The sequence below is a fragment of the Ambystoma mexicanum genome, chromosome 13, assembly GCF_040938575.1.
Source record: "Ambystoma mexicanum isolate Mex_15411 chromosome 13, UKY_AmexF1_1, whole genome shotgun sequence".
NCBI classification, from domain to species: domain Eukaryota; kingdom Metazoa; phylum Chordata; class Amphibia; order Caudata; family Ambystomatidae; genus Ambystoma; species Ambystoma mexicanum.
The window spans coordinates 203167172-203180049 of NC_090938.1; the positions used below are offsets into that span (position 1 = coordinate 203167172).

Below are 12878 nucleotides of genomic sequence, written 5' to 3' on the forward strand. Positions count from 1 at the left end.
ATCGAATTATCACATGGACTGCTGTAAAGTGGGTTTGCTCGGTTAGGGCCCTTTATTTTAATGCACTGATGTACGACGCATCCTTGATTCAAGTGCCCAATCCGACATCATGTTTGACCAAAGTCTTTTTTATGTCTCTTCAAAATGTTACTTTTAGGACATTTTCTTACACAGGAAAGGGGATTTCAATAGATGTCTTAGTGCCTCTTTTTATATATATATATATTTGTTTTTTTGAGTTTTTAGAGTTAATGGGCCTCATTACGAGTTTGGAGGTAGCCATGGTGCTATTAGCACCATGGCTGCTTCCAAAATCGTGTCCGGGTCCGTGGTCTGTGAATGAGGAATTACCGGGTCATTCCAACCTTGGAGGACCCAGTAATTCCTCATTCACAATCCCATTCCATAGGGCTCAATGGGAATGGGGATGGAGCTAATAACGGGGCCGCTAATAACTTGCCCGTTATTAGTTCCTTGGTGCCCTTGCGGGACCCGGAAAGGACGTCTGGTTTTACCAGACGTTTGTTCTGGGTGCTGCAAGGGAACCTCGTAATAGGGCGGAATGGGTTTACCGGCACCATTACCGGTAAACCCATTCCGCAAGGGTCGTAATGAGGCCCAACGTATTCACTAGCTGCTTGTAGATCCCTTGCTGCCAAGTGGCAAGTTGCCCGCCCTCGCACTCCTCCGTTGGTAGCCCCCCCAACTCCTTAGTATTGATCCCTCGTAATCTGCTTCCCTCACCGTGTACTTCCCCTATGACTTGTAAAGCGCTCCGTTGCTTCCCAGAGCCAGGTCTGCACTCAATAAATACCATGAAAATAATAATAATTAGACAGGACAGATATTTGAGTGGTATTTCACAGAAGGCATGGGATTACTGCCCGCCAATTTCGTGCTCCCAGCCACACATATCTTCTGCTTTTTCTCTGAGTGCTGTTTTATCACCATCTCTGCTTGCACGTAGTTTGCATAATGAGCGTTATATTCCGAGATGTCTGTTTACTTTCCCATCGCGCCCTGCGTGTTTCTCTTGCGGTCTCTGGAGGCTCTGCTGAGGCTTCGCCTGCCTGTTGTCCCTTCTTGCCCACACTGCTATCTTTGTCTCTTGCCCAAATGATATCTGTGTTGGGTTTCGATGCGCCCTTGAGTGGGAGGGAGGTCAGGGCACTCGCAGTGCAGACAGGGCTGTAATGTTATCATGCATACGATTTAAGCAGAAGGGAACCGGCGTAAGACGTTTCTCCCTGTTTCTTTCACGAGAGAAAAACAGCAGCACCTGCATCCACTTTACATCTGTAATTTACACATGAGTAAAATGCACCCTAGTCACAAAAGGAAACAGAAGACTTTTGTTTCTTTAATGTTCATTTAAATCATTTTAAGCCATTGATTTTTATGAATGAAATATGGAAGGAAGTATAGATAAAGAAATGAGTGAGAAAGGGGGGAAAAATGTACAATAATAGATCAATTGATTCAAGCCCCTAGACCGGAATCACGGATTTTCATTGAAATGCAAGTAATGTGCACTTTGCTTTCGTTTAATAAGACAGGGGGTGTCTGGGTGTCTTGCTCCGTTTGTGACCAGGACCTTTATCTTCTCCATCCCCCGCCTCCTACTTTTTGACTCCCATGTTCACTCTACTATTCTTCCTTTACTCTTCTTCCTCCCGCCTTTATGGTCCTGTTCTCTCTTTTTCACTTCTGTTTTATTTTATTTTATGTGAATAATATTCCATCGTTTCTCCATAAAATCATTGATCTTTTTCTCTATTTATTGTATTCTTTTTACCGCTAGCCTTTAGACTATTGCAACTCCTATGCCTCACTTCTTTCAATTCAATGCTTCTTTTGCTCTTTCGTTCTTTTGTAGTTTTATGCTTCCATTTCATTTTTTTTTAATTTAATTTTTGTTTTCGTTTTTCATTGGTTTGCTCTTTTTCTCGATATTTTTCAATTATCCCTTTCTTGCTTCCACCTTTCCCAATTCCCACTTCACCCTTTCAATCTTCCCCTTTTCCTCCTTTCCCCGCTCACTTTTCCCTTTCCCCTTTTCCTTTTCCTCACTTCACTGTCTCCCTCTTTCTGCATTTCCCCATCCACCCTTCCCCCTTTTACACCATTCTCACCTTTTCCCCTTCCTCCCTTCCTCTTACCCCTTTCTCGTGTTCCATCTTGCTCCTGTTCCTCCTTTCTCCCTTTCCTCTTTTTCTCCTTTACCCTTTTTCATTATCCCTTTCTCTATTTCCCATTTTCCCTTTCCTCTTCTCCCCTTTTCCCCATTCCTCGTTTCTCACCTTTTCTCCTTCACTATTTCGCCATTTCCTTGTTGCTCTCTCTCTTTCTTTTTCTTTTCTCCCGCTTACTAAACCCTCCAGTTTATCACAGTTTGCGCTTTCCCTTTTTTATCTGTCATTTTTTTCTTTTTTATTAATTTAGATTGGATTACTGTTTCTATGGGGAGGTTTCACTTGGAAGACACATATTCTATCATTGTAGATCAGGCTGCCCTAGGCATGGCGTGAGAATGTTTCACTGCATCAACACATAACAATGTGTAACGCACGCCTATTTCTGACATCATCAAATTCGAGTTTGCAAAAGGTCACATTTCAATTATAATCCAATCTCCAAAAAGAGACATTCCTTTCGAGAGAACGGACCAATCCCTTTCACTGGGTTCCACTTTATTTCATTTGCTTACTCATTCATTCACTTTCTTTTCTTAGTTTGCTTTCCTTTTTAGTTAATCCCATTCTCATTCTTTATTTCCTGTGTTTTATCCCACTCTCATTATTTCTTCCTCACATTCACTCCCTTTTCGTCATTCCTTCCATGCTTCCCTTCTTCAAATTACTAATGTCTTCCTCCCTATTCTTCTTCGTTCCCCTTTTTCCTCCTTTCCTCCTTTGCTCTTTTCCTCTCTCTCTTCCATATAGCACCCCCCCCTCCTTTACTATTAGCCAGAAGGTTAATAATGCATTGGCTGCATACATCTGTGTATGTCCAGGTTGGAGTCCTAGTATGCCTGGTTCAGGCTTCCATCCTTATCAAGGAACAAGAGTCAATGCTAGGAAGTCGCAATACCGTGGAAGCAGCGCTACATAAAAAGAAATCATTATCCGCATTTTGGCTGTATTCTTTTTTAACTTAAATCTGGGCATTTTTACTCTATTTATGAAACCTACATCTGGGCCCTTGGACTTTATTTTTGAAACTGAAATCTGTGCCTGTACCTTTGTAACTTAACTCTGTGCATTTTTTACTGTATTTTTGTAACTTAAATCTGGGCACTTTGACTGTATTTTGCCCAGTCTTGAGCAGTATTTCTACAGCTTCGTTGCCGCTTTGAACATGGAGTCACTGCTACAAAATATCCGACGGAACACAGAGCGGAGTTGCTCGCAGAGTTGCCCAGTATTGAGCTGTCCTTCTACGGTGTCTGGTCAAATGGTCGAAAATAAAAGATCGAATGACCATTTGATCGAAAGTCAAATGGTCGAAAAAAAATTGGTCAAACTTATTTATTTATTTATTTATTTATTTATATATTTTAGTTTTGTTTGGTAAAAAAAAAATTATATAGAAAAAGGGGGGTTGGGAGGAACCCCCCATAATAAAAAAAATGTAAAAAAAAAAATCGACCATTTTTTCGACCATTTCACACTCGATCAAATGGCATTCGATCATTTGGTTTTCGACCAAATGACCTACAACCCCTTCTACAGCTTTGTTGCCGCTTGAAGGTGAAGTCTCTGCTACAAAATATCTCATGGAATACGGAGCGTTCACAGAGTTGCTCGCAGAGTTGCCCAGTCTTGAGCAGTCTGTCTACAGCTTCATTGCCACTTGAAGGTGGAGTCTCTGCTACAAAATATCTCATGGAATGCAGAGCGTTCACAGAGTTGCTCGCAGAGTTGCCCAGTATTGAGCAGTCTTTATACAACTTCGTTGCCCCATGAAGGTGAAGTCTCTGCTACAAAATATCTCATGGAATGCGGAACGTTTGTGGAGTTGCTCGCAGAGTTGCCCAGTATTGAGCACTCTTTCTACAGCTTTGTTGCCACTTGAAGGTGGAGTCTCTGCTACAAAATATCTCATGGAATGCGGAGCGTTCACGGAGTTGCTCGCAGAGTTGCCCAGTCTTGAGCAGTCTTTCTACAGCTTCATTGCCACTTGAAGGTGGAGTCTCTGCTACAAAATATCTCATGGAATGCGGAGCGTTCGCGGAGTTGCTTGCAGAGTTTCCCAGTCTTGAGCAGTCTTTCTACAGCTTTGTTGCTGCTTTGAAGGTGGAGTCACTGCTACAACATATCCCACGGAATGCAGAGATTTCCCCCTAACATTGATGGAGTCAAGATCGACCATCTTCTGTATACAGACGATTTTGTCTTAATAGACTAAACATACGTGGGCTTGCAAAGGCAACTAAACACCTTGCAACCCTACGTACCTAAGAAGGGCGTAAGAGTCAATGTAAAGAAATCTAAGATCTTAACTTTACATCAAGCTAGGGGAAGGAGACCAAGAGAGAAAGCTTGGTTTTTGGGGAAACAAAAGTCTGACAGAAGTTAACTCTATTGTGTACCTTGGGAGTTGTACAAACAACGCTCTAAGAGACCTCCCACAAGAAACCATGCTGAGAAACAAACCTAAAGCATTGGCTATATAAGGACGGTTAATTTCATTAAAATATGGCAAATTGTCCGTCATACCAGCCTTAACATTTTACAAAATGAAAGTAGTCTCCTTAGTGACGTATCGGGTAGAGCCATCTTTGTCAATTCCATCCAAAATGTGAAACTTTCTGGAAAGCTGTTATTGGAAAAGGGTGCTGAACCTCCCAAAGGGTGTGCCAATGGCAGTGGTGAGACAAGAGCTAGTGCTCCCTCCAAGCATAGACCACATGGACAAACCTAGCATTCTTTCGGAAAACTGTCCTACTGGACTCAATAAGAGGTTTTGGGGCATTAAAAGGAGCAGTACATGGGGGAAGGGACCATTGGTTGCAAGACTGGAAGAGTACCTGCACCGTGGCTCTGGAAGGGGTAATATCGACAGAAGAACAATTATTGACTTACCTGGATTTAGGGAAAGTTAGAATCTGGCGGCAAGATTTGATTCTGACCCAAGAAAAGGCTAGCAGTTCAAAGCTATGTTATCAAGGAGGCCTAAAATGCAGACCTTATAATCCTCTCCACAAATACTTGTCAGGGAGTCCAAGCTATGAAATCTCAACAAAATTCATGAGATTCCGAATCTTTTCCCCAGACAGAAGGTCTTGGCATCAAGAGAAAAGGGGTTCAAAAGACAAGTTGGTTGTAGATTGTGCAAGGTGAAGGAGGAGAAGGAAACCTTAAAGCATCTGGTTTTATTTTGCAATGCGTTGACATCTTTGAAAACTTTACTATTGGGTGATTTATTTTGTAGAATTGAAGTCACATACCACCGACAAATGGTGGAACATCCTCTCCAAGGAGAAAGGACAAGCTTATTTATTGCCCTGATGACCTTCCTGGGTGGATTGTTGATTTGTTGCTATTCCTCCTTTTCTTTGAATTGTCACATCTAGGCTTCTTTAAATACTTTTGCCCTTGTTGTATTTTGCTGCATCTTCCTGCTTTTAAACATTACACATCTGTGAGCTTTTAATGTCTACACCTGTTGCCTTTTGCTGAATACCTGCCTCTTCTGTACTTGCTTGTCTGCTAGGCCGCCTGGTTAGTTCTTTCATGTACTGTGTAGTGTTCCTCCTTCTCTACGCCCCTGGGCATCCGCCCCCGCCCCACTGGTGCTCTCCATCTCCCCTATCTACTCTGTTACTCTATTTCCTATCCTCCCTCTCTTTCAAGGCCTGGAAGGAAAGAGTTTCAGAAACGCCTCCTGGCCGCTAACCCAGACCTCCCCATTGCTGATACCTATGTTAACGCTTCTTACAGGAAGCCCATCACTGACATCCTCTTTTCTGTCCCTGCTCCTGACCTTTGACTCCCCATATGGTTTCTGCCCTTTCTCTTCCTCACCCATTAATGGTGGACCAGATGGGAAGTGCTCTTGGCCCACTTCACATCGTCTAGGTGCATCATTAATGTCTACCTGAATGGCACTGTCATGCCCTGGACTCTCAGCCCAATCTCCTACATCTTGATAGGTGTCTCCCTTCTCTCTTTCACTTCTCCGTCTCTCCTGCCTCTCCCCCCTCTGGACCCCATGCCCCCTCTGATGATGTACTCCACCCCTGTAACCCTCCTCGGAACATCTTTAAAGGTGGCAATCAGCTACACTTCGCCACCCTTAACTCTGGCTCACCTGTCAAACACACCTTTGACACCTGTCATCTTCTCATAAAGATCTTGACGTCCAAGCTCTCACTGAGCCGTGGTTCGAGGCCTGCTCCATCACTGCTTTTGACAGTCTGCTCCCTGATGGCTACAAGATCATCTCCAAATCCCAGGCCAAAAACCGGTCAGGGGGCTCAGGGGGCAGAGTTTCTCTCATCTTCCCCGGAAGGGTCCCTGCTAATATCAAACCCACTCAATCCTACTCTTCCTTTGAATGCCTCATCTGTAGGCTTGGCGTCTCCCCTACCCACTTGTTCACTTTCGCCACCATCTATAGGCCCCCTGGTCCCATCTCCCCTTTCATCTCAGAATGAGATGATCTCTCCTCTTCTATCTGCCTCCTTCAAGCCTCTTCTCCACAGATATTTCAACATTCATCTTGACTCTCCTGATGCATCTTCCGTTCTCTTCACGACCTCTGTGACTCTCTTTCACTTACAATTCTTCGCTCCGGTCTGACACTCTGCTAGACATACCTTGGATGCGCTCATTACCACAGATATCCCTATCTCTAACTTGTCTGGTCTGATCATGCTCTCCTATCCTCCCATCTGGAGCTCTCGGCCCCCGGCTCTGCCTCAGCCCCCACTGTCAGTCTCCGTCTCTATCATTCGATCGATAAAGCAAGTGTCAGTCACTGCATTTGCCACCACTTTAATTTCTCCTCCCACCCCTTCTATTGACTCTCTTACTGGCTCTGCTTTTGCTAACCTTAATCTCTCCATCTCCAATACCCTTGACATCCTTGCCCCTGTCATGAGGATACGCATGAAGCCTGCCTCCAAGTGCAGTTCCTGGTATGACTCCGACCTGGCTGCTCTGAACGCAAGTGCAGGGTTGCAGTGCGGAAGTGGCAGGCCTCATGCACATCCTCTGACAAACTGGCTTGCCGCCTGCTCCAAAGGCAATACCGAATTTCCATTCACTCTAAGAAGATGGCCCTTGACCAAGCCTGCATCTATGGAGCCACCAACAACATGGCTAAACTTTTCAAAATCTGTAAGGAACTTTCCAATACTACTACAGTGTCCACCTCTCTTCCACCCTCACAGACCCTCTGCACCGCAATGGCCGCCCACTTCACCACCAAAACTCTTGATATCCTGTCCTCTCTCTCCTCTTCCCCCCAAACACCCCTTTCTTGCCTATCTTGGCCACCCTCTCCCTGTACCCCTTACTCTCCACTATCTCTGGCATTGGACCGGAAGTTGTCCGCTCTATGATGGTCTCCTTGAAACAGGTGCTCCCTTGCTCTTCCAGCCCCATCAAGGACAACATCTTCTCACTCGCCCCTGCCTTGGCTAATTTCTGTAATCACTTTGTTTCCATAGGCTCCTTTCCACTTCCCCTCAAGCACTCCCTTGTGCGCCTCTCCTAAAAAAGCCATCTGCTGACCCTTCTTGCCTGGCTAATTATCACCCTATCTCCATTGCCCCATTTCTAGGCAAACTCTTGGAGAAGCTGGTTATCCTCCAACTGATCCACCACAATGAATCTGTTGGCTGTCTCCACGGCACAGTCTGGCTTCAAAGCATCCAGAGGCATGGAAACCACTCTCCTGAACACCCGTGATGTCCTGCTCTCAAACCTTGATTCCATCTCCCTATCCAGTCTCATCCACCTCAATCTTTCCTCTGCCTTTGACATGGTTAATCATGCCACCCTCATAAATCTTCTCCTTGATACACTCAGCATCACAGACTGGGCACTCCTTGGCTGACCTCCTTCCTATCTAACCTACCTTCCCACGTGCAACTGGGCTCTTTCCTCTCCTCCACCTCTCTCTCTACCCGCGGCATCCCTCAGGGCTCTATCCGATCGCTGTTGCTTTTCAACATATGCCTTGCCCCTTTGGCCCACTTGATCTCCACCTTCTCCCCTCACTTCCAGTGCTGTGCTGATGACACACAGCTCTCCTTCAAGCTTCCCTCCTCTTCCTCCCTTTCTACCTCTTTCATACATAACTGCCTGACTACTATTCAGCCAAGGTGTATGGCCAATGGTCTCTGCCTAACACCGGTAAGACTGGGATTCTTCTTATTGGGACGCCTTCTCCCTCTTTCCCTCCCACTCTCTGGCCACCCTCATTGCCCCCCCACCCTCTTGTGAGTCAAAAATCCTTGGTGTTATCTTTGACTCTTCTATCTCTTTCCCCCCTCACATCACAACCCTTGTGAAGAAGGCCAACTTTCAGCTACACCGCCTCAGAGGCATTCTCCCTTTCCTCACCTTCCCCCAGAAGCTCAGCATCTCCAGAGCTCTGGTCCTCTCTAGGCTGGGCCACTGCAACAGTCTCTCCCTCGATCTGCCTCTTTCCTCTCTTCGCCTGGACAAACTAATCCAGAATACGACTGCAAGTCCTATCCTTGGCCAAAAGCCCAGGGACCGCATCTCTGCAGCCCTAATTTCTCTCCACTGGCTCCCGGTGACTCCAAGGATCAATTTCAAGACCCTGTACAAAGCTTTCTGGGGCCTGGGACACTGCTACATCCAACTCTCCCTCCCTAAATACCCCCTGGCTAGAGCATTCCGGTCCTCTAGCGCCAACTCTTTGCACCCTCCACCCCCGCCACCTTTCTGTCTTGTGGCACCTGGAAACACATTGTGTATAGGTGCCATATAAATATGCAATAAAATAAAAATAAGAAATACTATTTATATTTACCACATGTATTCTTTTCACCTTTTCTTCTCACAGCTCTACAATGAGGAGATCCTGGACCTGTTTGATGGCACCAGAGATGCAGAGTCCCGGCATCGCAAATCCAACATAAAAATTCATGAGGACGCCAGTGGCGGTATTTACACCAGCGGTGTAACTGCACGCCTCATCGGCTCAGAAGAGGAGGTGAGTCATTGTTGAAGGATGCACACCTTTAAATGATGCCATCACCTATTTTTGAGTTGAGTCTCTCTATAGCTAGTATCTGGCCTCAGTGGCTGCCTGAGCCCCACACTTGTGAGAACCCCAGGACCATCGGATGCCTAGGAGGAGTGAAGTCAAGTGAGGAAATCCTAAGGGATTTTAGTTTTGGCAGCCTGCAGAATTTTGATGAGTGCTCAGAACCATGAGACTACATTAAAGAGTTCAGGTTCCTTGTAATTGTAATTGGTTATTTATAACGCAAACTGAAACCAAGAGGTTTCTAAGCGTGGGCCCAGGGATCGAACCTGTGTTGCTCCGCGTCGTCTTGCTTCCAATACGAGCGCGTTGCCCCTGATCTACCCTCCTGAGACATCCTTGATTTCTCAAGTCTGCTGTGGTCTTATTCTGGCCTGTTTACAGGATCCAGTCCTGGCCTTTGTGAGAGTGGAATTCCGGGGTCTAAAAAGTGTACATGTATTTTACTGCAGAAATACTTAGGTCCAGTTGAGACGTTATCCATCCTTCACTTGGAAACCAGTATTGGTTGCGTTTGAGCAGCAAGTCCATGGTCAAAGTGAAAGCACCATAGAAAACCCAAGTATGTATTTTCTCGGTAACCGTCAACACGACATCTTAGGTATGCCAGCTAGGCTGTCTTTCTCTCGTTCAAGAGGAACTGTACTTTCGTCCAAGCCGGATACGAAAAGGGAATAGAGAGTACGTTTAAATCTGTATTTGGGCTGATGGGACATCATTACTCTAATAAAGGAGGCGGCATGTCTAGCAGAGTTTTCAAAATGCTGTCAGCAGGATGAAGCAAAACAGAAGCGCTGATGGCTGGAAGGTTTAGAATTAATCTTAACCTCTGGCATTGCTCTGGGCAACCCTCCAGACCATCGTTCTTCACCTGCCAAGCCATTACAGAAGGGGAAAGACTACATGCAAATCAGGCTTGCTTCCACCCCAAAGGGGCAGTCCAGCCTGAACTGCCTCTTGGATGAAAACAAAACGAATTATTTTCCTTGAGATTCAGCATTCCGTTTGAAATGTGATTAATCGTGGGCCTCATTACATGTTAGCCGGTCCGAATTCCGTTTTCTGGACCGACTAACTCCGAGTTCTGTGGCTGTGTGGTGTTACACTTGCCAGGTCTGACCTGGCGGGCGTAACGCCAATGGCCACACACGGACGTGGAAACATCGGCACCATTACTCCATGGTGCCGATGTTTCTGCGGCCCCCATTATCATGGAGTCCTTTGGGACTCCATGGAAATGGGGACTAACGGAATGCCGGTGCTGGAATTACCGGACCCCAGTAATTCCGGCAAGTCCGGCGCCAGTAAATCCCCATGAGTCCGGTGGCAGCCTGCCAGTTTTATCGGCACGGCTACCGCCGTACTCGTAATGAGGGCCAATGTCTTGGGGGAAGTGGCTACCTGTAGAACAGTGGGTGTCCCCTACCTCTCTAATTTTGTCTGCCAGGTACATCACATTTTCATATCCATGGTGTATGAGTTTCACCGCTCATGGTAAATGATCCAAAACACCACGCTGTGGCTCCATGCATTTGACAGACATATTGGGTGACCAAATTAATCCCTTAGGCACCACCACTGAATGCGCCAAGGCCTTTGATGGATACAATATGGTAGATCCTCGTGAAATAATGTAACCCGGTCAAATGCAGACACTCCGCGACCGATTCTGTTGGGAGAGTTGGCAGTAGTAATCCATTGTCAATGGATTTCAACATGGCGGAGAGACCTTCATCCACTTTTCCCCTTCCATCAGCCTGATCAGATTGTTGACAAATTTAACATCTGCTGTGTCAGGGCCGCAGGATTGTGTCACCATAATTGGTTGGGCAGTTGAAGGTTGTTTAATATCAGGTGGTTTCTGGTGATATGGGTGATATTTGTTTTTAAATTATCCTACCATTGAGCGTAATGTTTGAGAAGGTATGGTCTCTTGGGGTTATTGGGTTGCCTTTTTACTGATTGGGTAGGCTTTTTAGAAGGGATTTGATTTCGTCATTTTTGCAGACCTTTGGGAATGGTACCCGCGTCGATGGTGCGCGCGGGGCATTTAGGATGTAATTAAGATGCTGTTCTGTGGCTAAAGAGTTTTGCAAGTAGGTAGCAGGTAACCGTCAACACGACATCTTAGGTATGCCAGCTAGGCTGTCTTTCTCTCGTTCAAGAGGAACTGTACTTTCGTCCAAGCCGGATACGAAAAGGGAATAGAGAGTATGTTTAAATCTGTATTTGGGCTGATGGGACATCATTACTCTAATAAAGGAGGCGGCATGTCTAGCAGAGTTTTCAAAATGCTGCCAGCAGGATGAAGCAAAACAGAAGCGCTGATGGCTGGAAGGTTTAGAATTAATCTTAACCTCTGGCATTGCTCTGGGCAACCCTCCAGACCATCGTTCTTCACCTGCCAAGCCATTACAGAAGGGGAAAGACTACATGCAAATCAGGCTTGCTTCCACCCCAAAGGGGCAGTCCAGCCTGAACTGCCTCTTGGATGAAAACAAAACGAATTATTTTCCTTGAGATTCAGCATTCCGTTTGAAATGTGATTAATCGTGGGCCTCATTACATGTTAGCCGGTCCGAATTCCGTTTTCTGGACCGACTAACTCCGAGTTCTGTGGCTGTGTGGTGTTACACTTTCCAGGTCTGACCTGGCGGGCGTAACGCCAATGGCCGCACACGGACGTGGAAACATCGGCACCATTACTCCATGGTGCCGATGTTTCTGCGGCCCCCATTACCATGGAGTCCTTTGGGACTCCATGGAAATGGGGACTAACGGAATGCCGGTGCTGGAATTACCGGACCCCAGTAATTCCGGCAAGTCCGGCGCCAGTAAATCCCCATGAGTCCGGTGGCAGCCTGCCAGTTTTATCGGCACGGCTACCGCCGTACTCGTAATGAGGGCCAATGTCTTGGGGGAAGTGGCTACCTGTAGAACAGTGGGTGTCCCCTACCTCTCTAATTTTGTCTGCCAGGTACATCACATTTTCATATCCATGGTGTATGAGTTTCACCGCTCATGGTAAATGATCCAAAACACCACGCTGTGGCCCCATGCATTTGACAGGCATATTGGGTGACCAAATTAATCCCTTAGGCACCACCACTGAATGCGCCGAGGCCTTTGATGGATACAATATGGTAGATCCTCGTGAAATAATGTAACCCGGTCCAATGCAGACACTCCGCGACCGATTCTGTTGGGAGAGTTGGCAGTAGTAATCCATTGTCAATGGATTTCAACATGGCGGAGAGACCTTCATCCGCTTTTCCCCTTCCATCAGCCTGATCAGATTGTGGACAAATTTAACATCTGCTGTGTCAGGGCCGCAGGATTGTGTCACCATAATTGGTTGGGCAGTTGAAGGTTGTTTAATATCAGGTGGTTTCTGGTGATATGGGTGATATTTGTTTTTAAATGATCCTACCATTGAGGGTAAAGTTTGAGAAGGTATGGTCTCTTGGGGTTATTGGGTTGCCTTTTTACTTCTTGGGTAGGCTTTTTAGAAGGGATTTGATTTCGTCATTTTTGCAGACCTTTGGGAATGGTACCCGCGTCGATGGTGCGCGCGGGGCATTTAGGATGTAATTAAGATGCTGTTCTGTGGCTAAAGAGTTTTGCAGGTAGGC

The 12878-nt window shown here is 46.1% G+C and overlaps 1 protein-coding gene across 3 annotated transcripts in view; it reads left to right on the plus strand.

Annotated features, from left to right (window-relative positions):
• KIF21B (kinesin family member 21B) overlaps window positions 1-12878 on the plus strand; it is a 414008-nt gene that overhangs the window by 216364 nt on the left and 184766 nt on the right. For all 3 annotated transcript variants that reach the window (XR_011282930.1, XR_011282931.1, XM_069633645.1), the window contains exon 4: window positions 9043-9192. Coding sequence is in view for 1 of the 3 variants with exons in the window: in XM_069633645.1 (XP_069489746.1) it covers window positions 9043-9192 (150 nt within the window). In the remaining 2 variants the exon portion in view is untranslated. The remainder of the gene's footprint in view (window positions 1-9042; window positions 9193-12878) is intronic.